The sequence below is a fragment of the Suricata suricatta genome, chromosome 8 (genome assembly GCF_006229205.1).
Source record: "Suricata suricatta isolate VVHF042 chromosome 8, meerkat_22Aug2017_6uvM2_HiC, whole genome shotgun sequence".
In the NCBI taxonomy this organism is placed as follows: Eukaryota; Metazoa; Chordata; class Mammalia; order Carnivora; family Herpestidae; genus Suricata; species Suricata suricatta.
This window is the reverse complement of record NC_043707.1, coordinates 36,233,339-36,256,806: the sequence shown is the minus strand read 5'-3', so window position 1 is coordinate 36,256,806 and position 23,468 is coordinate 36,233,339. Positions and strand designations below refer to the sequence as shown.

The 23,468-nt window shown below is 49.7% G+C and overlaps 1 protein-coding gene across 1 annotated transcript in view; it reads right to left on the bottom strand.

Moving 5' to 3' along the window:
- The window catches only part of GNA12 (G protein subunit alpha 12), a 94,612-nt gene that overhangs the window by 42,521 nt on the left and 28,623 nt on the right, over positions 1-23,468 (bottom strand). Inside the window, exon 2 of the mRNA XM_029948788.1 lies at positions 8,781-8,996. Coding sequence (XP_029804648.1) covers positions 8,781-8,996 — 216 coding nt within the window. The remainder of the gene's footprint in view (positions 1-8,780; positions 8,997-23,468) is intronic.

The following is a 23,468-nucleotide window of genomic DNA, read 5'->3' as shown; positions in this document are numbered from 1 at the left end:
CTATTAATAAATGCAGCCGGCCGGCCACTCTCAAGGGCATCATCAGCCTCAAAAGTGCACACACGGAGGATTCCGTTTGCACAGCGTGAGGCGCTGAGAGACAGAGGACGGGTGCCTGGCTCCTGGGGTGAGGGCTGCTGCGTGACCATGAGGGAGCAGCACCGGGGACACCTCGGGGTGAAGGAGCATTTCCAGCGGGGTGCTCTGGCTCCAGGGCTCATGACACACCACACCCACACGGGACAGTGACACACATCCACACATCCACACACGGGACAGTGCGACACATACCCACACACGGGACAGTGTGACACATACACACACCCACACCCACACATACAGGACAGTGACACCCACACACAGACAGCGACACACCCACATACATGGGACAGTGTGACACACACGCATGTGCTGCACCAATGGCAACTGTGTTTTCTTATTCTACTGGGTCACGTCCGTTGGGGAACATGGGTGAAGGATGTGCTATCTGGGCAACTTCCTGTGAATCTACGATTATTTCAAAATAAAAAGGTTAGAAAAAGGCATTAGAAAAAACCAGCACCTGGTAGGAGACTAGTATAAACGAACAGAACCTTGTTCCCCAAAGAGGGAAAGAGGAAAGGGGCTCACTAGTGACTCCCGGAAGAACAACTATGAACGGGAGTGAGGACTCGAAGCGCGCCAGCTGCGGAGCTCTTGCGCTGACCGGCAGGAGACAGTCAAGAAGAACAAAGCTGGTGTGTGGGGAGCAAGGAGAGGGGGGCTGGGCCGGGAGCCTGCACTGCGCTGCAGGGGGAGGCACCCCCTGTGTGGCATGCAGGGGGACGGTGAGAGTGCACCCCTCACTCATGGAAGCCCAGGCCCCACTGATGGAGCAGAGCTCTCTGCAGGGACCCCTGTGGCACAGGAAGGGCTGGTACTCTCCAGGGGGTTGGGGGGGGCATGTGGGGCTCTGGACGCTGGGACCCGCCCTCCTCGGCACTCCTGCTCTTGAGACAGGAAGGAAACGAAGTGACTGGGACGTGCGGCCTGACGTGTGTGTGTTGGCGGAGACGCCATGGACACAGACACTGTGAGCACAGGGTTTACTGCTGTGAGCTCCAGGGGCTGGTCGCAGACACGCAGGCGGCCCCGGGGGCCACTGGCAAAGGACAGACTCTCCCACAGTATCTTGATTTAAAGGACAGGGCGCCTGGGCGGCTCAGTCGGTTCAGTGTCTCCTCTTGATTTCAGCTCAGGTCATGATCTCACAGTTTGTGAGTTTGAGCCCCAGGTCAGGCTCTGCCCTGACAGGGCCGAGTCTGCTTGAGATTCTCTCCCTCTTGCTCTCTGCCTCTCCTCTGCTCTCTTTCTCTCCCTCCAAATAAAAAGACATTAAAAAAACAAACAAACAAACAAAACCCACCAGGCTCAACATGACTCACAGGGCTGACGTGGAGGGAACCCTTCAGCTGGTGTGCACTGGGACTGGAAGACCTCCCAATGCCTCTCCAGTTTAAGACATCCAGACCTGACCACCTCTCATCCCCTCCACCAAGATCATCCTGACCCGAGCCACTGCCCTGTCACCTAGATTACGGGAAAAGCCCCTCAACAAGGCCTTGCTGTCTCTATCGTGGAAGTGGCTGCCTGGCAGTCCTGTTAAATGTGAATCAAATCACACCACCCAAAGCCCAAGTCCTTCCAAGTACCCCCTCACAAGGCCCCTTACCCTACCTGCTCACTTGGCTCTGGAACACAAAGCTTGACTCTGCCCCAGGGCCTTTGCACTGCTTACTCTCCTGGCTAGAACATACCCCCCTTCCCCTGACAACCCGTCTCCTTCAGGGCTTTCTCGAACGCCACTCAGGGAGGCTACAGGAGTTAGGGATCCACGCCCAGAGGCAGTGGCTTCAGCAGCATGGCCCAGCGTGCCCCTGCCATACTCTGTGCCACTCCCACTGTGGCCCCTGGGGCACATGTGCAGGAAAGACACCCCATGGAAGGTCAGTGAAGGGCCAGGACAGAGGCCCTCACTCCCATCCCTGGACCGGCTATCCCTCCACTTCTGACTCGAGAGGGGGAAGGCAGCGCCTCCTATCTGGGGTTTCCTGCTGCATGCAGCCCAAGGTCGCAGCAGCAGCGGCCACCCATGAGCACTCAGTAGTGCCACCAACAGCAGGAGAACGTCCTCTGCAAGGCCCCAACGTGCACCACAAGAACACTGCGCGCCACGGGCACAGGGCTCATGCACCTGCCGGGGGCCCTCCTGTCCCCCTCTGGTCTTAGATCTCTGTAACAGCTTTGTAAAAAATCACAACCAGAGGGCATCTTGATAGCAGAGAGAAGAGAGCAAGGGGAAAGGACTCCAGGGGACGTCCGGTGGCCAGGGTGGAGCACAGGCAGGCCGAGACATGCCTAGACCTGCCACGGAGCCTTCAGAGACACAGCAGAGAGTACATGTCCTCCCCCGACAGCCTGTAGATGAGATGCGGCCAAGAGTGCATGTCCTCCCCCGACGGCCCACAGATGAGACATGGTGGAAAGTGCATGTCCTCTCCCGACAGACCGCGGACGTGACCTGTCATTTACCAGGCACACTGCTGCCTGGGGTCTTACTGCTAACCGACCAGCTACCAGGGAACTGACAAGCCAGAGTACACGTCCCCCTAGGAGGAAGGGCTGGTGCCAAAAAGCCTTGCTGATCACCGTTGGTCCCCTGGTCTTGGGTGGGCTTGAAGCTATGGAGTTACTGTGGCTACAAAGCACCTTGCCCTCTGTTTGGCCTGGCTCTCTAGTGTTTCAAAGGCTTCCTGAGAAAGCTCGGGAAGGTTAACCTGGGTGTCCAGCCTTTTCGAAAGGGGGTGGGTCCATTCTTTTCTGAAATGATGTAAGAAGCATGCGGCATAACTGGTGTTTGCTTTGGGAACGCGGAGGAGGACATGGGGCACGACATTCTCCCAGGCCCTCCCCGAAGAGGCACTCCAAGCCCGAGAGCTTGTAAACCGTGTCCCCACAGCCCTGACACAGCTCAGGTCCCTGGTGAGGGCCGGGAGGAGCCGGCGACGAGGCCAGGACTGATGCGGCCAGTCCAATGCCCCAGGGGCCACACAATTTGAGCACGACACATGTGGATTTTACGTGAGGCACTAGGCCGCCAGTTCTAGTGATTCTTTCGATAGTTTAAAGTATAAAGTTATAAATTATGTGCTAGTATGTGGTATAAAATTACCCGAAGCCACAGGGTCATTTCCCTCTTACAATGTCACTCTCAGTGAACTATCAGGGAGCAGCATCCACATACATGCACATGACAAACAGCTGTCCCGTAAGTTTACAATTCAGCCCACACACCAGCCTCTCCGAGCCACCTCTGGTGACATTAGAAGCCTCACTTCCTTTAAACATGACAGAGGAGAAAGAAATCTCCATGCTAAGCAGAACCCTTCCATGTCCAGGAGTCCAGAAAGCCCAGGTGGTCCGCACCAACATGCTCCTCTGAGCAGGGCCTTCAGTCCTATCTTCCAAAGCAGGAGACGGAAGGCACTCTCAACAAAACTCCACGTCCTGCCCCTCTGAAATAACAGGAAGGATGTATGAAGCATTCACAGTCGATGTGAATCCTCCTGTGTGCACAACACATTGTCTGTGCGGCCTCCCACGGCTGCACAAATGCTGGCTCACAATGGCACAACGAGATGTCATGTGGAGACTCCTGGGACTGGCCAGGCCTCTGAGCAAGACAGGGTGCACCTGACCCAGGGTAGCACCAAGTCGTACCCGGATAGGCCACAGTCTCAAGCACACCGTGGAGGGCAGCGGCCGGCTCCATCAAGTTGGGCAGTTGAGGACCCAGTGGGAGCCGGTGACGAAGACAAGATGGGCTACATAAGGAGCAAAGAGTTGTGCAGGAGAAGACAGCCAGCAGTGGGACATTGGAAGAGGCGGGGCCAAGCCTGGCCACGGTTCTGTCTCCCAGGGGGACTCTGAGTGAGCCCAGCACCAACCTCCACCTGCTCGGCCACTGAGCCACTTCTGGAAGCCGAGAGCGGCTACAAGCACGGCGCTGGTTCCATGGCTCGCAGGGGTCCTGTCTGCGGGGCACCAGCCCTCGTCCAGGGCCAGGACAGGGTGGACGTGGCTTCCCCCCACTGGCGAGCCGGGTGTCATCCCCTGCTCCCGCGGTGGCTACACTGGCGAGACCCTGTTCTGCTGCCACGACCTCGTGACCTCAGGGAGCTGAGCGCCCATGTAGGGGAGGGGGCAGCGTCGAGGGAGGCGCAGGGAAGCTCCCAGTGGCTTCGAGGTCCTGCCCCCCTACCCCTCGCTCCCATCTTTACAAATCTCCTCTGTCGACACCTCCCCTCACCCCTCCTTGCCAGACTGGCATTGCCTACTCCCCCTGTAGGCCTAATGTGGCCCGTATCTTCCTCAATTATATTTCTTGGCACATTTTATTGCAACTATTTGTGTATGTGTCTGTCTCACCAGCTTTCAGGACAAATGGGATTCGACTTCAGCACAGGGCCTGGCACGCAGAGAGGGCTGAGTGGGGGTCCACCTGCCACGTGACCTGGCGAGGACCATGATGCGCTAACTCGGCACAGTCAGTGCAGAACTCACACACAGAAGACAATGTGTACACCTACACTGCTCTGTTCTGACGAACAAGACCCTAAATTCAATGGTATGAGAGAAAGCAGATAGATTGTGAATATATTATCCATATTCTGTATCACAAGCACATTAGTGCATCATTTGAAAACCGCATTTAAAAATCCAAAATTCTTTTCAATTGCAGGAAGGCCACAGGCATAGATGACATTTATACTCATTATGCCCGTGAGGAAAACCTCTCCGTGTGCCTTGCCATACCTTACATGTGTTTTGAGAGATAAGATCTATTGTAGTGCGGTTATGCGGTTTTTTGAGCTGCAGAAGTTATCAGGTTCCGTGTCGACCTCAGGGACCAGGCAGAAGAGCCAGGCGGTCTCCTCTTTGGAGCGGGATGAAGCCCCCCCCACCCGCAGGCCCACCCTGCTCTCCACCAAGGAAGGGCCCTCACACAGCAGTCACCAGATTCAGTTTTCTCCTTCCTCCTGTGTGTCTGTCTCTGCCTGGACTGGCGGGTAAACCCCGAGGGTAGAGGGGACAGGAACTGTCTAACACCTGGGGGACAGCAGTTCTCAAAAAAAGAAAAAGAAAACCAAATTGATGAAGCATCACCCTGGAAAGACTAAGATCCCCACTAAGATCCCACACTAAGATCCCCAGAGCAGAGAGAGCAAGGTGGGACCAGATGGTGGGAGGAGGGGCTGGCCATGCCGCACGCCCTGGCAATAATGACCCTGAAGGCCTACTGTCCACCCACTTCAGGAAGATACTCTGATTACTTACTTATTATTTAATTTTAGAGGTGGGCATAGAAAATCCCACGCAGGCTCCAAGCTCAGGCTGGGGCCCAACACAGCACTTGATCCCATGATGAAATCATGACCAGAGCTGAATTCAAGAATCAGATGCTTACCCAACTAAGCTACCCAGGTGCCCCACTAATTTTTATTAAACAACCACACAGAAAAGGACAAAGTATGAGTAACAAATTCTGGGGCACCTAGTTGGCTCAGTCGGATAAGCAGCAGACTCTGGATTTCAGCTCAGGTCATCTCACAGTATATGGGTTCAAGCCCCATGCTGGGTTCGGTGTTCACAGTTTGGAGCCTGCTTTGGATCCTCTGTCTCCCTCTCTCTCTGCCCCTCCTCCATGCTCGCTTGCTCCCTCCCACCCTCCCTCTCTCAAGTAAATAAACGTTTTAAAAAATTGATAAAAACCCAACAAACTAATGCTTGGCACGGCACCTGAGTGGCTCCATTGGTCGAGGTTGTGATCTCATGGTTTGTGAGTCTGAGCCCTGCACTGGGCTCCATGCTGTCAGCATGGAGCCTGCTTCAGACCCTCTGTCCCCCCAACCCCTCTCCAGTTCTCTCTCACTCTCTCTCTCTCTCTCTCTCTCAGAAACAAACCAACCAACAGAATAACAACCAGTATGTACCTACCACCCAGTGAACCAAACCCAGGCCAGCTGCCCCGGGTCACAGCGGCTGTGAAGCAGACACGGTGGCCTGGAACAGCACGCCTCTCAGGCACCGGGTCTCCAGGGAGCCTGGCTGCTGGAAGCACAAGACGGCAACAGAGAGCCCAGCACCCACCTTGCACCAGCCTCACCCAACCCCACACCGAGGTGAAGTCTAGACTAAAGGCTCTCAGGGACAGGCTCACGGCTAGTCTCATGACTGCTGTATCCCCAGCCTGTCACACAGGGTCCAGTACAGAGAAGGTGCTCCCTAAGTGCTGAATGAATGGACAGAGTGAGAAATGAGCAGATTGGCTTTGGAGGCCCAAGTTCCTTGCAGCAATGACTAAGAAGATCGGCCGTGCGAGCCATGCCCTCTGGCTCGTGTCCGTGTCCTTCCCAGCAGCGCAGGGCCTGGACTTCCTCAGCTGGGAGGCCCCTCTGGCTGCACATAACGGCCTCCACGGAACAAGGCGGACAGGAGTCTGGCAAAACTACCCCCTACACCACCCTCTTGGACAGAATACTCACCCAACGCGAGCTGCAAGTAATCAGCTGTGGATGCCTACAGCTGCCTCTCTGGAAAATTCTCAACTGATAGTAGTGATTCCCACCTTCTTTATAGGGACAAAGCCTTAAACCCCGAAGGTACACATAGATCCTGTCTTCCCTAGTCGTTCCTGATATTCCTGCCCTTATAGGATTAAGCTTTCCTTTCTGTGACAACCGCATCTTCTGGTTCTTTTGACGGTTCCACCTTAATTTTTGAAGTTAACTTGAAAAAGAACGTCAAGGTGAGAAATGTCCCCTGCAGCATCTGCTGATGGGTATTAAGGCTTGTGGGCAAAAGTCTGAGGGGAAACAGGACATCTATCTACATCACCTCACCCCCGAATATTTGATGGCATCCGAGAACATGACAGCAGAGGGACCCAGCGGACACAGCCTTCAGTGGGCCACGAAGGCCTGCATCACCATGAGTGGGCACACCATCACTTCTGCAGTTTTCTTGCCAAAAAATGCATCATCTCATCCTGACAAGGAGGAAACACCAGACACACCCCAGTAGGGCATCCCACAACATAACTGATGGGTGCTCTGTAACAGCACCAAGGTCACAGAAACCAGGGAAGACAGGGGACTGTCACTGACTGCAGACTACGGCAGTGTGGCGTCTCAGGCCAGATCCTGGCAGCAGGAAAGTCCCCAGCAGAAAAACAGGGGAATTGGACTAAGGTCTGTAGTTTCATTCATGGTATGGAACAGATGTGAGCGTCTCGGTCCTGACGGCTGAGCTACGGCTGTGGGCCAGGCCAGTCTTAGGGGCAATGGGGTGAGGAGTGTACAGAACTGAAGGGGGACAACCACCAGGCAGGCCACACCAGGACCGTTCAAATACATGAGAGAAATACAGGTAAGTCATTAGAAAAAACTGGCAAAAGCACCAATAGGCACATCCCAGAAAACACACAGAGTTGATAAACGTAATCAGGGAAATTCAGGGAAATTTCAATTATACCCCAAGGGGCCACTGGTACAATTGTTAAAGTCAGGAAACATGGTGTCAGCAAGGATGAGAGCTCAAGGGGACCCTTCTGTGCTGCTGGGAGACCCCTCCCAGGTCTCACGGCCCTGGAAACGGCCTGCCGCATCTGGGCTATTCGGAGGTGTATGCGCCTGCCCACCGCACAACCCTCGTCACCAGGCACTCGTCCCAAGGAAACCACTGGACACATGCATCTGGAGACACACATCAAAGACCACAGCAGTTCTGTGGGTAAAGGCAAAACGTGCAAAACAATCCCAAATCTATGAGAGAACTGACGGGTTCTGTTTGTTCCCACAGCGGACAGACAGCAGCAGAGAAAATGAAGGGACCATGGACAGCCATACCAGCAACACGAATGAATTCCCAAACTGCAAGTCACAGAAGAATATATTCGGTATAAAGCCATTTATATCAAGTTTCAAAATAGACAAGACTGTTTAAAAATATGTATTGTAGGAACACTTAAAGAAAGGGAGGGGCTGATGGTTCAAAATTCGGGGTCCCAGCTCACAGGGGCAAAGGGCGTGAGAGTCACAGGTGCTTCTGGCCCCTCGGGGTGTGGATGGGCCAGCTGTGGCACGGCCACTCCCGCTACGGGCACATTCTGGAACTCCGTCTATGGTGAACGACGGTGGTCACGAAAAAGCCAAAATGCAAACAGGCATGTCTTAAATGAATCTAAATGACAAAGATGACCAGGCAAATTCTGAAACTTTCAGACTTTCAAATAGAAGGAAAGAACCCAAAGAAAGCCAGGGGATGGTTCGGATTAGCTCCCAAGGAGTTGATCTGGAAGGAACCAGTCACGACCCGCCAGCCAGGAGCTGCACAGTACAAGCCAGAGAGTGGTTTTAAGGAGACATTAACTTCCCACCACAAACAAGACCTAAACGTTTTGAGCTCTGTGAGTTACACCAAATTTTAGGATTTTAAGAATCCTTTGTACTCCTTGAAGACAACACTTGCTTAGCCAGACTGAATCCATTTTGCCCCTGCTCACCCACTCAGATACCTTCATTTGCCTCCAGTGTGTTTTTGTTGGTGGTGTTGAGTATTAGGATTTACAGCAATTTGCAGCTTGCCTGTACTTTGATAGTTTTAAGGAAGTTCTCCTGAAGGTCCAAACCAGCCACAATCGTGCAGCCCGAGGCGGGGCGGGGGGGGGGGGGCTCACTCACCAGCTGGAACTCGCTCCTCCGGCTGAAAGCCTCCCTGATGCCAGAGTCCCTCCAGAGAGCGCTCAGCGCGGGCACGTAGAGCTGGAAGGTGGCAGGCTCCACGGGCAGCCCCGCCTTGTTCTCAAAGGCCAAGAGGAACATGCCATGCTTCTCATTTTCTGAATACTGCCATGGGATGCCCAGCTTGTCTCGTGCATCAACAAGGACCCGTGAGCCCTAGGAGATAGAAGAGACAGGAAGGGTTAATTATGCTTCCTGGACCGCATCTCAACAGAGCGCCTCCGCACAGGCATCGACCGTCACCCGGCAGGAAATGCACAGGCTCTCAACCAGGTCTCCTGGTCTGTTCGGTCAAGACGCCCGTGGTCTTAACTCACTGGAACCTGGCAGCTCCTCGATGCCAGCAGGACATGACGGCCTGAAAGCCTAAGGCGCACAGGCGAGCCACCAACAGGTCATCACAAGACGGAACAAAACCACAGGCTGAGTGGCCTGCCCCCTGAAACAGAGGCCAGTGGGCACGTCCTCGATTTGATGCCACCACTATTAGAGATGATGAGAGATTAGTTCCTCACAGATAAAAATAAAGTATTTCTGGCCCCCTTTTTACCTCGCAGACAGGGTAAGAAAAGGGATAGAGAAACGGCCTCAACTCAAGTAGGCGTCCACCTTGCAGGACACACTGTCCTGGCGATGACAGCCCCACTGGGCAGTAAGGAGGTCCAGTTTGGGTTCTTCTGAGAGGCCCCACTGAGCACTCTCTAGGTGGGCAAAGACCAGCGGGGGGCCTGTCTGGAAACGCCTTCACGGACTCCGCATGGTCTCCGCGTGGTCTGGCAGGACCCAGAACGATAGGGGACAGTAACTTGTCCCCCGGCACAGAGAACACCAGGACCTCACTGCACTGGGCCCTGGCTTTAAAAACAAAACAAAACAAAACACAGCTTTAGTGGCTAGAAGGCACGTAACATACAAATCCCCTACTTAAACTGTACAGCTCAGTGGTTTTCAGTTGGCAGTTACCCTAAGCAGTTTCCCTTCCAACACTTGGGTCAGAGCAGACCCATTGATGATGCCTTCCTTGCATCCCTGCTGTAGCATGTTTGGTGCCTGCAACTTTCATTTCTGCCTTAAACCACGAGCCGAATGGTAACAGGGACCAAAAGGAGTAGCTGCAGTTTACCCCCCAGGCCTAGACCAGGACTGTCTGGTGAGAGATGTTCCTGCAAGTTCCCTTCTTGGGACTCACACTCATCTGCCATCCAAAACCAGGCCATTTCTACTGACCCAGCAACACAGTCAATGCTTATAGGCACTGAGGGTAAACAAAAGGTTTATGAAGTAGAGTCCGATCTGTAGAAACTTGGAATCTAGCTAGGCAAACACACCTATGAATTAAGACAATTAATATCCATTCACCATAAAAATGCTCAGAAAACTAGGAATAGAGAACTCCCTTAACTTCAAGAAGACTCACAAAAACCAATAGCTAATATCATAATTAACAGTGAAAGACTGAATCCTTTCCTCTAAAATTGGGAACAAGATAAGGCTGGTCACTTTTAGCGGTGCCAATCAATACAGAACTAGCTCTAGCCAGTAATAGGAAGATAAAGACATACAAGGTACAAAGACCAGCAAGAGGAAAAAATAAAACTAAGTGTATTTGCAGATGAAATGAAATGATGGTCTATGTGGAAAATTCCAAGAAATCTACAAAAACAAACAAAAACTTCCTTGTGAATTTGCTCAGCAAGGTTGCTCAATGTAAAATTAACCTACAGAAGTCAACTGTCTTTCTACTTACTAGCAATAAACATGTGGAAACTGTAATTTGAAATACAATATTAATAATTGCTAAGAAAGTAGAAATTGTATAAAACATGTACAGGACCTGTATGTTGAAAACTATAAAATGTGGTTGAAAGAAACCAAAGTAAACCCAATAAATGGAGGGACATACCATGTTCATGGCTTGGAAGTTTCAAAATAGTAAATGTATTTCTATAAATCTCAGCAAGATATTTTATGGGTATAAATATGGATATGATGAGTGGTGTGTGTGTGTGTGTGTGTGTGTGTGTGTGTGTGTGTGTGTATTACTACCCTAAAAGTTTTGGAAAGGTACTAGATTAGCTGCAACAATTTAGAAAAGGAAAAACTAAGCCTCTCTACTCAGTTTGAACACTTAGTACCCAGCTACGGTCATCAAGGCTGTGGTACTGGTGAAGGAGCAGGAACAGACACAATAATCACCTGACCATCAGCGACAACACAGAGATCGTCCCAAGTAAGTATGGCCCATTGATTTTTATAAAGATCCAATTACAGAGAGGAAGAACAGCCATTTCAACAAATGATACTGGAGCAACTAGACATCCACAGGCAAAGGAAAAAAAAACCCCTGACTCCAACCTCCCATTTTATACAGAATCAACTCAAAATGTAAAGCCAGAGCATAGGAGGAGATCTTCAGGGTCTACAGCTTGGGAATAGTTCTGAGGTGATGAAATGCAAAATTTTTAAAGGAAAACATCAAGAAACTGGATTTCATCAAAATCAGAATTACAGAAGAGAGCTCTGTAAAAGGCTCTCTGAAGAGGCTGAAAAGACACTGTACGGACTAGGAGGCCAAGGACTCCTATCTAGAATTTATAAAGAACACTCAAAACTCAACAGTTAGAAAAACAATGCAGTTAGAAGGTGGGCAGAAGGCATGAGGAGACGTTTTGCAGACAGAACATAAGCAGGTGAGAGACGAGATGTTCAAGAACACCAGCCATCAGGGCAAAGCAGGTTAAGACGAGAGAAGATACGGCCACATGCTATTGAAACAGCTGAAACAAACTAACAGAAACTCAAACCAGCGACAACACCACAGGGTGGTGAGGGCACAGAGACATCTAATCTCTCACACGCTGTTGGCGAGGATAGAAGATGGCACAACCACTCTGCATCCGGTTTCCTAAAAAAGTAAACCTGGGGCGCCTGGGTGGCTCAGTGGGTTAGGCATCCGACTTCAGCTCAGGTCAGGATCTTACAGCTCTTGAGTTCAAGTCCCATGTCGGGCTCTGTGCTGACAGCCTGGAGCCTGCTTCGGATTCTGTGTCTCCTTCTCTCTGACCGTCCTCTGCTCATGCTCTGTCTCCCTCTCTCTCAAGAATATATAAATATTGAAAAAAATTAAACCTATATTTATCACACAATCCAGCAATCTCAGTCCTGGGCACTGAACTCGGAGAAATGAGAATCTACATCTGCACAGAAACCTGTGCAAGAATGTTCATAGCAGCTTTATTCATAACAGCTTAGAGCTGGAAACAGCCCCAAAGTCCTTCAATAGACAAACGGCCACAAGCTGTGGGGCCCCCGTACCAGGAAACAGGCCACGGCAGTAAAAGAGAATGGACACTTCATTCATGCAACTACCTGGACAGTGCTCAAAAAATTACAGAGTAAAAAAAGCCAATCTCAGAAGATCATACACTATATGATTCCGTTTACAGGCTATTCTTGAAGTGACACAATTATAAAGATAGAACACAAATTTTGGCTGCCAGGGATTGGGAACCAGGAAGCAGGAGTGGAGGGGACGGTCCCGGGAGAGCTGTAGAACCTACACACACACACACACACACACACACACACACACACACACACACACACACCCCCACACCCCCACCCCCACCCCCACCCCCACCCCCACCCCCACCACCACCACCAACTTCCTGGTCGTGACAGTGCACCGCAGTCCCAGAAAACATAACCACTGGGGAAAACCGTGATGCCTCTCCCCTGCTATCTTTGCAAGTGCCTGGGAACCTATAATTATTTCAAAGTAATTTTTAAAATTTTGTTATTTTAAGTTTATTATTTATTTTTGAAAAGGCGAGCGTGTGAGCATGACTGGGGAAGGGGCATAGAGAGAGGGAGAGAGAGAATCCCAAGCAGGCTGTGTGCTGGAGCTTGACTTGGGGGGCTCGATCTCACAAACTGTAAGATTGTGACCTGAGCCGAACACTTAACCACTGAGCCACTCAGCACCCTCACAACGTTTTTTAAAAAGTTGCCTAAGAGCCATCACAGTAAGGCTTCCAATTTCGTGGTGTGGAAAAAGAAGGTTTTACTAGGGGCCAGGGGAAGTGAGCTTCGTAGGAAAAGTGAGATAGATGGGTCTCCAAGTGCGATGCTGAAGTGCAGCTTAATTTCAACCTGGCATCAGGGGACTGGAACCCACCCAGAGGGAAAACAGGACTTGAGTAAGTCCTAGCTCTCTTTCCTCAGTGTTTCAACCACCCCATTCCTGCCTGTGGGTCCCTCCCATCTCACATTTTCCGACAACCTCACACCAAATTCCCACCTGCCCAACAGGACAATATCGGAAAACTTTAAGAACTCAAGAAAAAAAACATGTTTCACATGCTCCACATTATGCATGACCCAAAATATCAGAGTACAGAGGAGGCAGAAGAGATCTCTCTGGTGAGATTCTGGGCGTGGGGTCCCAGCACCCTTGTGGAAAGCAGACAAAGACTCCTCAGGGTCCTGGCACAGAAGGCCCCTGGTCTGGCTGGGGGGCTGGGTGGGGATTTGAGCTGCCCCCAGGCCCAGGTCAGGGTCCAGCCCGCACAAGTTCAACTCAGGAAATGCGGTCTGACACACAGTGCCCTTTTTACACATCAAGAAGCGCAGCCTGACAAGGAGCACATCCTCACTCACGCAGTAAAGTGAACCTCTGCTCCCAGGGGTGGAGGGGGTTTTTTGCTTTTATGTGTCAGGGAATCAAAACGGACTTGGAAACCCGAGTGATCATTTCCAAGACTGCTTTCAACACTGCACAAACCAGGCCTTCCCTAATTATCGGGGAGAACACAAGTTTGGCTTAGAACACCCTGGGCTCTCCAAAAGCAGCCTGTGTTCCCACCGCACACCACCACCCAGGCAAGCTTGGAGACAGGCCAAATGAACTTCACCCAAACACGAAGAAAAGGCTCCTTATTTCTCTCTTGAAAAATCCAGGGAAATTGACAAAACTGATGAACTTTGAGTTACATCAGTTAGCTCTAGTCCATTTTTCGTATCTGTCTCTTCATATGGAGACCGGTATAAGGAAAAAAGAAGTCTCTCTTTTGCCTTTTTAGGTTTATCCTAGTAAAGAACTATTGTCTGCCAACTTTGTTCGGAACACCCAAAACGGAGATCAAGGAGAGGTTTCCACTTTGGGACATCAGCCTAAAATCGGAGTCTACTTTTTCTTCCTTTTTAGAGAGAGCATAAAGTCTTCAGCAATGTCCTATTTACTGTTCTTTTGCAGAACTGATGGTAACACTTGTCACCATCATTGTAGAGAGCTCTAACATCTTAAAAGATACTAGTATATAGTAAGCATATAATTAGCACCTGGCCTCATTGTATTCCAATCAAAGACCTATTTCCTGAAACCCAAAGCCAAGAAAATCCTAAAATCTATATATACTCAGGAAGAAAAGTTAAGGCAGAAGGCAATTTGCTTGTCTCATTAATTGTTCATTCAGTAACAATGTTACCCAAGTATCCTTCCCTTCATAACCATACTTTTTATTCAGGTACCTAATACGAACCGCTAAAGTCTTAAGCAGTTTGGTGACTTCATCTCAATACTATGTAACACTTTAAACTGTTTAAAGAGCACATTTTTAAGACAACTTCTAAATACAGCATTTGAAGCTTCTAATCAAGGAATGGAGCAGATTCCCTGTCTGCTGGGGATATAGATTTGGGGAGGGAGGTCAGTTTTATTGGATGGAGACCAAAAATGGCAAATCCTGTTATCTCATTTCAAAATAAATGTTCTTACTTTAGCCCCTAATCAAACCAAATCTTTTCAGTTATTCCTCACCAAAATCTTCCCACACCAAATACTACAGCTGAGGTAGACCCTAAAATGCTAGGAGATCAAAATAGCTTTTTCTGCAGAACGATAGTTCTGTTAGGACCATGGTAAGGTCTGAACGTGCACCCAATCAGATAACAGCATATCTACTTGGAAAGCTTTTCTTTTTAAGCCCACTCAGGCCGGGTTGTTTGCCTCTGGCCACCATCCAAATAAAAGAAATGCTGCCAGAAATGTAAACAGGATACATTTCTTTAACTTAATGAGTCCAGCAAGCAAGGGCAGATGGTGCCTCTCAGTTTCTCTCTGGAACTGAAGGGGTTGAGCTTCTAACTTGGAGTTGGAGCAGACGTGAGGCGGGGAACGTGGTGAGCGGACAGGCCAGTGATCAGAGCCCCAGTCCTTCCAGGGCAGACACGACGGCCTCGGCCAGTCCCCTGCCCCCACGGCACCCCCACGGTGTCCCCCACATGCACACATGGAACAGGCCATTCCGCCTACGCGTCTGCTCCAGGAAAGCCACGGGAAGGCCCAGGAAGGGGGTCAAACCAAAAAGGTGGTAAGCGTGGCGCCTGCCCCAGAGCTTTCCATGGGAGCAGTAGCACAGCCAGGGGCAGGATGTGTCAGGGGCAGTGGAGGATTTACTCTGCAGAAGCCGGAAACCAGCAAGGGTCTGCAAAGGCGCGGGCGTGGTGGGGCGGGTGCGGTGGGGGGACAGCCAGAAGGCCACCCCTAAGGAAGAGGAGAGCTGCCCCCAAACGTGGAGAGCACGCACAGCCCGACCATGCAGGTCTCCAGACATGAGTCCTGGGGAGGGTCTGGCTCAGGATGGGGGACATCTTGGGAAAGTTGAAGGCAAATTAGATTTAATGGGACGGGAAATCCAAGGCAACACTTCTAGGAAATGGACTGGTCAGAAAAACTCTGGGTTTAGGGAAGCGCAGACTCTCCTCTGGAGTGTTCTCTGGGCACCCAGGGAAGGCGGGTGCTCCTCAAAGCTCAAAAATACATACATAAACAAACACGGAAGTCAGTATCAGTTCAGAATTCCTCAGATCTCCAGCGCAACGTGAAAGTCCACGCTGTATCTGAGAGCTCAAGAGCCAGCCGAGGGGGCCTTGTGAGGCTGCCTCCCAGAGCCAGGCAGAGAGCAGCCTTTCTTTTTCTCTTTCAAGGGGCGGCTCTACGTCCTGGAACCTGCTTGGACTGGACATTCACTAAATGTTACACAGACAAGCACTGGCATGAGAGAGCAAAGCTTTCCTGCTCAAGCACAGAAAATAAGAGAAATCTAGGAATCAATAAATACTAAACAGGATTCCAAGGGGAAGAAGTCCCGTGAACACCACAAACAGGTAACACAGCTTCATGCACTAATTCACTGCTTGTGAAATTCGTAACTCAGTGCAGTTCAAGATTCACTGTGAAATAACGTGGCAAGCTTCTAAAAAAACTAAACAGATGGTAAATATCTGAATAACATATAAATAATAATAGCAAGTGTTTCACAGAAATTCTGTTTTAGTTAAAAGAAGATCTATATTTATGGGGGCACCTGGGGAGCTCAGTCAGTTGAGAGTCTGACTCTTGGTGTCAGCTCAGATCACGATCTTGTGGTTGGTTTTTGAGTTCAGGCCATGCATCGGGCTTTACGCTGCTGGTGTGGAGCCTGCTTGAGATTCTCTCTCTCTCCCCCTTTTTCTCTGCCCCCTCCCTCTCTCAGAATAAATACAATTTAAAAAAGGAAGATCTGTACACACGATGTATAGAGACGGAGGTGTATGTGTGTATACACATGTGCACACACACCACTCCAATGGTGGTGCGTTCAGGGCCATCGGGCCGCACTCTCGCACTCCCGCAGGCTCTACTGTGAGGCCCGGCCCTCTCCTGGGCCTCCACCACTTCAAATTGAACGGAGCTGAGCGGAGGCTCGGGACTCCCAACAGGGATGGACTGGGTTTGGGGAAGAACAGGTAACAGAGTGAAAGCAGCTGAGAGAGGGGGTATGAGAAAGCTGTGAACCGCTATCCTGTGGGGCCAGTTTCCCAGGCTGCATGTGAGGGGACACAACCCTGGGCGATTGGTCAGGGTCCTCCTGGACGGCAAGGTGAGGTCCAGGGGTGCCGCTCAGGGCCCTTCCAGCCTTCAGACACTGGCCTGGAGGAGCAGTTCCCAAAGACCGCCTGCTTACCCGTCCAGGGGCCGGGTGTGTGGAGTGCGCGCCACTATCCCCAGCTTGCGCCGGTGTGGGGCCCCAGTGTACTGATCCAATAGTGCGCCAGAGGTCACGAAAATACTGTCTTTCCACAGATGCTTTAAATTCGGATCTCGGTGGCCAGTGAGTAGATACAGACACGTACAAAATTCATGCTCTTCCCACAATTCAAAGGCTGTTTCTCGTTCTAAGCACTTGCCGTGTGGCTGATAGTATGTTAAGTGCCTACCATCCATCAGCTCCTTTGGGCTTCTGAACTGTGTGAGGGGAACAGTTACTATGCCCATTTTACAGATGAGAAACACTGAAGCTCAATCACACAGGCAGTCAAGTGTAATTCTGTGATTCTAAAGCTGGTGTTTTGTGTCAATAGTCTGTATATCTACGGGTTTACCGGGGAGCGAGGGAAGGAAGACAGACAGGAGGAAGATGTTTGCAAGCTGACAGCAGGCCCCAAGACTATACCACATCCCAACTGACCTTCGTGGACAGAACATTTCTGGTATTCTCCGAAGATTAAAACCACAACACAGTAATTAAAATCCAGGAGTACAGGCTACACTTACACCTGGCTCCGCTGGAGAGAACTTGGAGAGCTCAGACAGTACTCGCCAGGCAGTAAGGCCCGCACTCCCAGGAACTGCCTCAGCAGCACAGCCTGAACACACTTGACAGCTGCTCTGTCCAACAGACAGGCCTGTGGCCACCATGGCCACCGAGTGGCAGAGGGTGGCCAGTCTGAACTGAGATGATAGAAATACATAGTAGATTTCAAAGACTTAGTATGAAAAAGAAATGTAAATATCTCTTACTTTTTAAAACCAATTATATGTTGAAATGGTAACATTTTGATATTATGGGTTATCAAAACATATTAATTTTCTTTCTTTTACCTCTCTCAAGGTGGCTAAGTCGAAGTACTACGTGCAGCTCACAGAACATTTCTGTTAGATTCAATCGCTATATGGGAACATTTCTTTAAATGGAATTGGTTTCTTTCCGATCACAAAAATATTTTTAGTGCAGAAAGCAAATGACACCTAGAACTGCATTAAGAAGAAAGTGGAATCCTCAAAAACATCAGTATTTAGAAGTGAGTGTTGTTCACGAAGAACGTAATCAGTCTCGTTCTTTACAGACATTTGCTGAGTGTGTATAAACATTTTGGAAATCTTCAAAAACATTTCTAGCAATATGTCATAAATGTTTATGACATGTCATGAACTATTTCAGAACTTCAGGATTTGTGACTGCTGTGCAGTGATCCAACATACAGGGCGGCCATAATGAAACTGACCCCTCTGCTGAATGGCTGACTGGGCTCCGGGGCTCGGCGAGCGTGAACGGCAGTGCCGGCCTGCCCGGTCAGGCCCATCTGCACACACCGCCCTGCTCCCCGTGGGCGGGCTCCCCGAAGTCACATTATGGAGTTCTGGGGTCAAAAAGTATGCACACATCTTTGAGGCTCTCGATAAGCATCACTGAACTTCTCTCCAGAATGGCGTACTTGTTTAGACATTTATATCTGGTAATTTTTCATTTTCCTACCATTTTTTTTAGTTGGTCTGTTTGGTTTTTCTAAAACTATCCTCCAATAATATTTAACCAGTGCCACCTTTAAATCATGGCTCCAAGGTAATCACAAAAATCAGCGACTGAAAATGAAGCAAATTTAGGACATACACTGACAACTAAAGTCAGAAAAAGTAGAAAATTAATAGACATTTTTCTCTATGTCTAATAAATTTTTATATAAGCATTTTTTTCTCTAAGTCCTATTAGTGATAAAACATGAATAAACCGAATAAATCAAATGACCAAATAGTTAATTAAAATATATAAAATAATAAGGTAATTGTTAATAAAAATGCTTGAATTTCTAATGTCTTTTGCTTCCAATCAGAGAACGAAGATCAGTGAATACTTCCAATAAAGCAGCTCGACTCAAGGCAGAGAGAAAGTAAAATGCATTAGCTTGAGTTCTTAGAAGTTTTGCAACTGGGAGAGCCTTGAATTTGATGGGAGAATTAACATCAATTCTGATCTGTAGAGACCAAATTCCCTGAAACAGTGAGGCATTAAGATGAAGTGTCCGAGAAAGAAACACCGCCCAGACGGCACGCCAGCTTGCTGAGTGCTCTCGTCCCTCCCTCTGAAACTATCTGACGGCAAGTTGGAGGCTGGCTACAAGACTAACTGGAGAAAAGTTAAAAGAAGGTAAACTTACTATAGCAGAAAACAAACAGGACCCCAGACGCACCTGGATATGTCAGTAAATCTGCCATCGGTGCGAGGCAGGCTCACACCCGGCTGTGGAGAGACACTGCAGCCTTGCAAGTCAAGTTTCAGGAATGAGCCCAACAGGGCATGAAGAAACGGGGCGGGGGGGGGGGGGAAGGGGGCAGGACTCGGCTCCTTAGAACAAGCTGGTGGAACATGGCACCCCCGGCTTCCCGACCCCACAGAGGAGCTACCGGCCCTGATCCCTTCACTCCGGGACTCAGGCTTGCGGCTTAAGGAGGGCACCGCTGTTCGGGTGTCCGGCCACGTGGCCCAGACCAGGAATCGTTCCTAGGGCTGAAAACCAGAACTTACACTTAATCGGTATCAATGAGCAAAGAGCCGGCCTCCACCATTTTCAGTGTGTGTTTCACGAGCCTGTGCATACACGTCCCTCTCGCTCCCGCACCACCACTTCCTTGACTGCGGAAGCGGATGACGTGTGCCATGATCTCCGACACCACACAGAAGCAGTTCGGGCCACACAGGACTTCGGAGGCCGTCAGCCCACAGAAAAGTTCTGCAGGTCATGACTGTGTGTGTCCCCTCCGGTCTACCTTCCAAACATATGTCAGGGCAGGCGCCTGGGTGATTCAGTCTGTTAAGCAATTTTGGCTCAGGTCATGATCTCACAGTTTGGGAGTTCGAGCCCCGTAGAGGGCTCTGCGTGGACAGTGGGATTCTCTCTCCCTCTCTCTGTGCCACTCCTCTGTTCTCACTCTTTCTCTCTAAATAAATCAATAAACTTTAAACAACAACAACAACAACAACAAAACACAAATAGGCCAGTTCATGGCACTTCATGCTCAAACCATACAAGAGTTCCCTCATTGGCCCACGAGCCCAGGTCCTTGAGGAGGCCCAGAAGGTGCAACATGACCCAACGCTGTTGCTTCTGACCTTCCTCCTCCACCTCCTCTCCCCTTCCTGCTGGCTTCAGTACTGTCACATGGCCTTGCTGCTTCTGCCTCTGGGCCTTTGCACAACTGGATCCTAATGCCTGAAATCCTTTTGAACTAGATATCTTTAGAAGGCCTTAGATAACGCACTCCCTCTGCTCCTTTGATCAGCTTCTTAGCAAGGCCTTCGCTGGGCCATCTGATCCACAGCTGAAACCTGCTCTGCACAGGAAGCCCACATCTCCCATCCCTTCCCCGCTTTCCAGCTCTCTTTAGCACTTAGCATTGCTGGCCAATGGACCCTATGGCTTAGTCATTGTCCTGTGTATTAACTTTCCCTCCCCACTGGAGTTCAAGGCCCCCAAGGGTGGGACCCTTAGTTTGTTCTGTTCACTCTCATATTCCCAGGGCCTGGCACACAGTAGGTAGTTGACTTGTTGAAAATAAATGCCTGGAGTTCAGGTTCCTCATCTGCTAGACCAGATGACCTTCCTCCCTCGCTCTGAGGCCGCAGAGAGGAGTACCTCAGTAGCTGGGGTTTGTACACTAACAATCAGATTTGTACCGTACCCAAAGTGAGCCGACACTACACAGACCAAATATCATTCGTCGTGTCAAGTTACTTCTTACTGGAAACTTTGCCACGTGAGGAATCATTATTGAGATTAATTAATACTGGCCCATATACTACTTGAGAGTAATTTAGTTGTATAACGGGTCTGGACATTCCTTTAAAAACTATCTCCTTTCTATATGTCAAAAATAAAAAGCCTGATTACGGGAAAAGTTCAACCAAAGAGATGGCTTCATTTACCGTAGCAAGTAGATTAAAACTGCAGTGTGACAAGAGTTTCAATCAGACGCCCCACATCTGTGTTTCGCTTCTTTCCAGAGTATACAAATGCTGTTATGATTAATAAGATACAAATAATTCTTTGTTTAGAAGCACAGTATGTCTACTGGCATGCAGCAGACCCGCCCGCAGTTGCTGGCGAGATGGGAGAACGAACACGGAAGCGCGTCCCCCTGCGCAGGGGGCACCGAGGCCAGCAGACGGTGTGTGCGGAGAATCAGGAGCAATGAAGACTTCTGCATGGTGGAGTGAGGACACCTCATCTAACAACAAACGAAGATTAGATTGGGGGCGGGGGACACAGACGCCCCAGCCCAAAATCCCTGGCAGCAACGTTGGGTCCAAAGAGGAAGCCTCAGCTCCCAGCTGGGCAGGGCCCACCTGTGCCCCGACTCCGCATCCGGCATGAGCGCCGTCAACACCCATAGCCCCAGGCCCAGGTGCTCAGCCGCAGGGCTCACGAAGCTCGCGTGCAAGACAAGGGCTCCCAGGACCCCAGTTTCTCCAGGCCCAGGGAGCCCCAAGGCAGCTGAGAGGGCATTTATTGCACACACTTCTTAAAATTTTGTTTTTATGTTTTTTTAAGTTTATTTTTGAGAGACAGAGACAGCGAGAGCAGGGGAGGGGCAGAGAGAGAGGAAGACACAGAATCTGAAGCAGGCTCCAGGCTCTGAGCTGTCAGCACAGAGCCCGATGCAGGGCTTGAATCCACGAGATCATAACCTGAACTGAAGCCAGATGCTCAACTGACTGAGCCACCCAGGCGCCCCTGTACACACTTCTTAAAAAATCATTTGAGAGGAAACCTCAGAGTAAAATCACCATACCTGTAAGTGCGCTGCTCACACTCAACAGGCTGCAAAGTGGTCAAGGGCTGTGAAGCAAGAATTTCTAGCGCACACGAACTCTCAGGGAGCAACACTTGACCGGATTCCCGGGCCAGCACTGGGCATCATGAGTGACCCTGCAGCACACGGTGAAGCTGGGGCTCCCCCTCAGGGGGCTCTGCTGACACGCAGTCCAGCAGGCCACACCAACGCCAAGGTCCCCTTCTTAAAAAGCACCTTCCGTAAAGAACCAGGTAAAAAGTAACAAATTGTTTCCATATAAAACCACAAAAACGAAGGAAATGTGACATTTCACACAGAAAGCATTAGTTATTGAGAGGCCGGAGGGCCCCTCCCAGGAAGCGCCCCAGTCCTACAACGCTGTGGCCACGGGGGAGGGGGCGTACCAGTTTTCAAGGGCTCCACACAAGCCACATCTCCAACTGCTCTTCACTAACAACCTGCAGACTGAGTTAATCCCTGCGTTACTAATTCTATGAAAGAACTATTTTTAGTTTTCAAGTAAGAAAGAACATCTTAAGGACACACATCTGCTTTTCCTCAAAATTATAACTCATGTGGGTAGTGTTTCCCTTAGCTTTCTTTTTCTTTTAAAGCTACAAAGACACTAACAGTCTTTAGACCTCAGGAATTTGCTGGAACCGGGTGGCTTTATGCTCCCGTTTGGACACAGCAAGTTTCCCTGCCTGCCCTGCTGAGGCCACGTGAACCCAATGTGTATGGTTGACTTCAAAGTCCCTTTAGATAATCACAGAGCGGGGGAGCACAGGAAAAGACCAACAACCCACCACAAAACCTGACTTTTAAGGATTAAGTTGGGCAACAAAGTACAGTTATTCCACATTTTTAGACAGGCCTAAGGATAAATGCAGGTGGCTCTTACTGACTCTGTCCCCCCACACAGCTGAAAATCTGCGTGTAATTTCTGACTCCCCTCCTACCAATAGCCTCCTGTTGACCAGAAGCCTCAGGGAGAATACGAGCAGCCAATTAACATTGATTTTCCATGTTCTCTGTATATTATACTGTATATTGTATTTTACAATGTGGTGAGCTGTAGCAAAGAATATATTAAGAGAATCATAAAGAAAGGAAAACACATTTACAGTGCTGTACTTATTAAAAACAAAACACCATGACAACAAGCCCAGATTCATGGACCCGTGCTGCCTAAACCCGCATTATTCAAGGGTCAACTGCACATACACAAAAATCAAAAGAATGGAGAGACTTTTAAAATGTAAATACTTCAGGGGTGCCTGGGTGGCTCGGTCTGTTAAGCGTCTGACTTTAACTTTGGCTCAGGTCATAATCTCATGATTTGTGAGTTCAAGCCCCTGACAGTGCAGAGTCTGCTTTGGATCCTCTGTCCCTCTCTCTTTGTACCCCCATCTCAAAAATAAACATTAAAAAATTAAAACAAATAAAATGTAATAACTTTGTCTCCAATAAGAGGAGGTTACAGTTTATGTTTTATGTACTAGGTCAAAGACAAAAGTTTCAAAACTGTAAATATTTATCAGCTTTGATAGAATAGGATGCTCTTTCTCAGCAGGATGATGGGTTTTACTTCTTAACTTGTGTCACAAGTAGGTGAGGACAAATGCTCATAGTACACGTCATCCATTGAGGGGCCCCTGCGCTGAGCCAGCGCCCAACAGAAGCTGCTTGTGGAGGGGCCAGGACACCTCTGCCCGAGGCCCATGGAGAGGAAGACA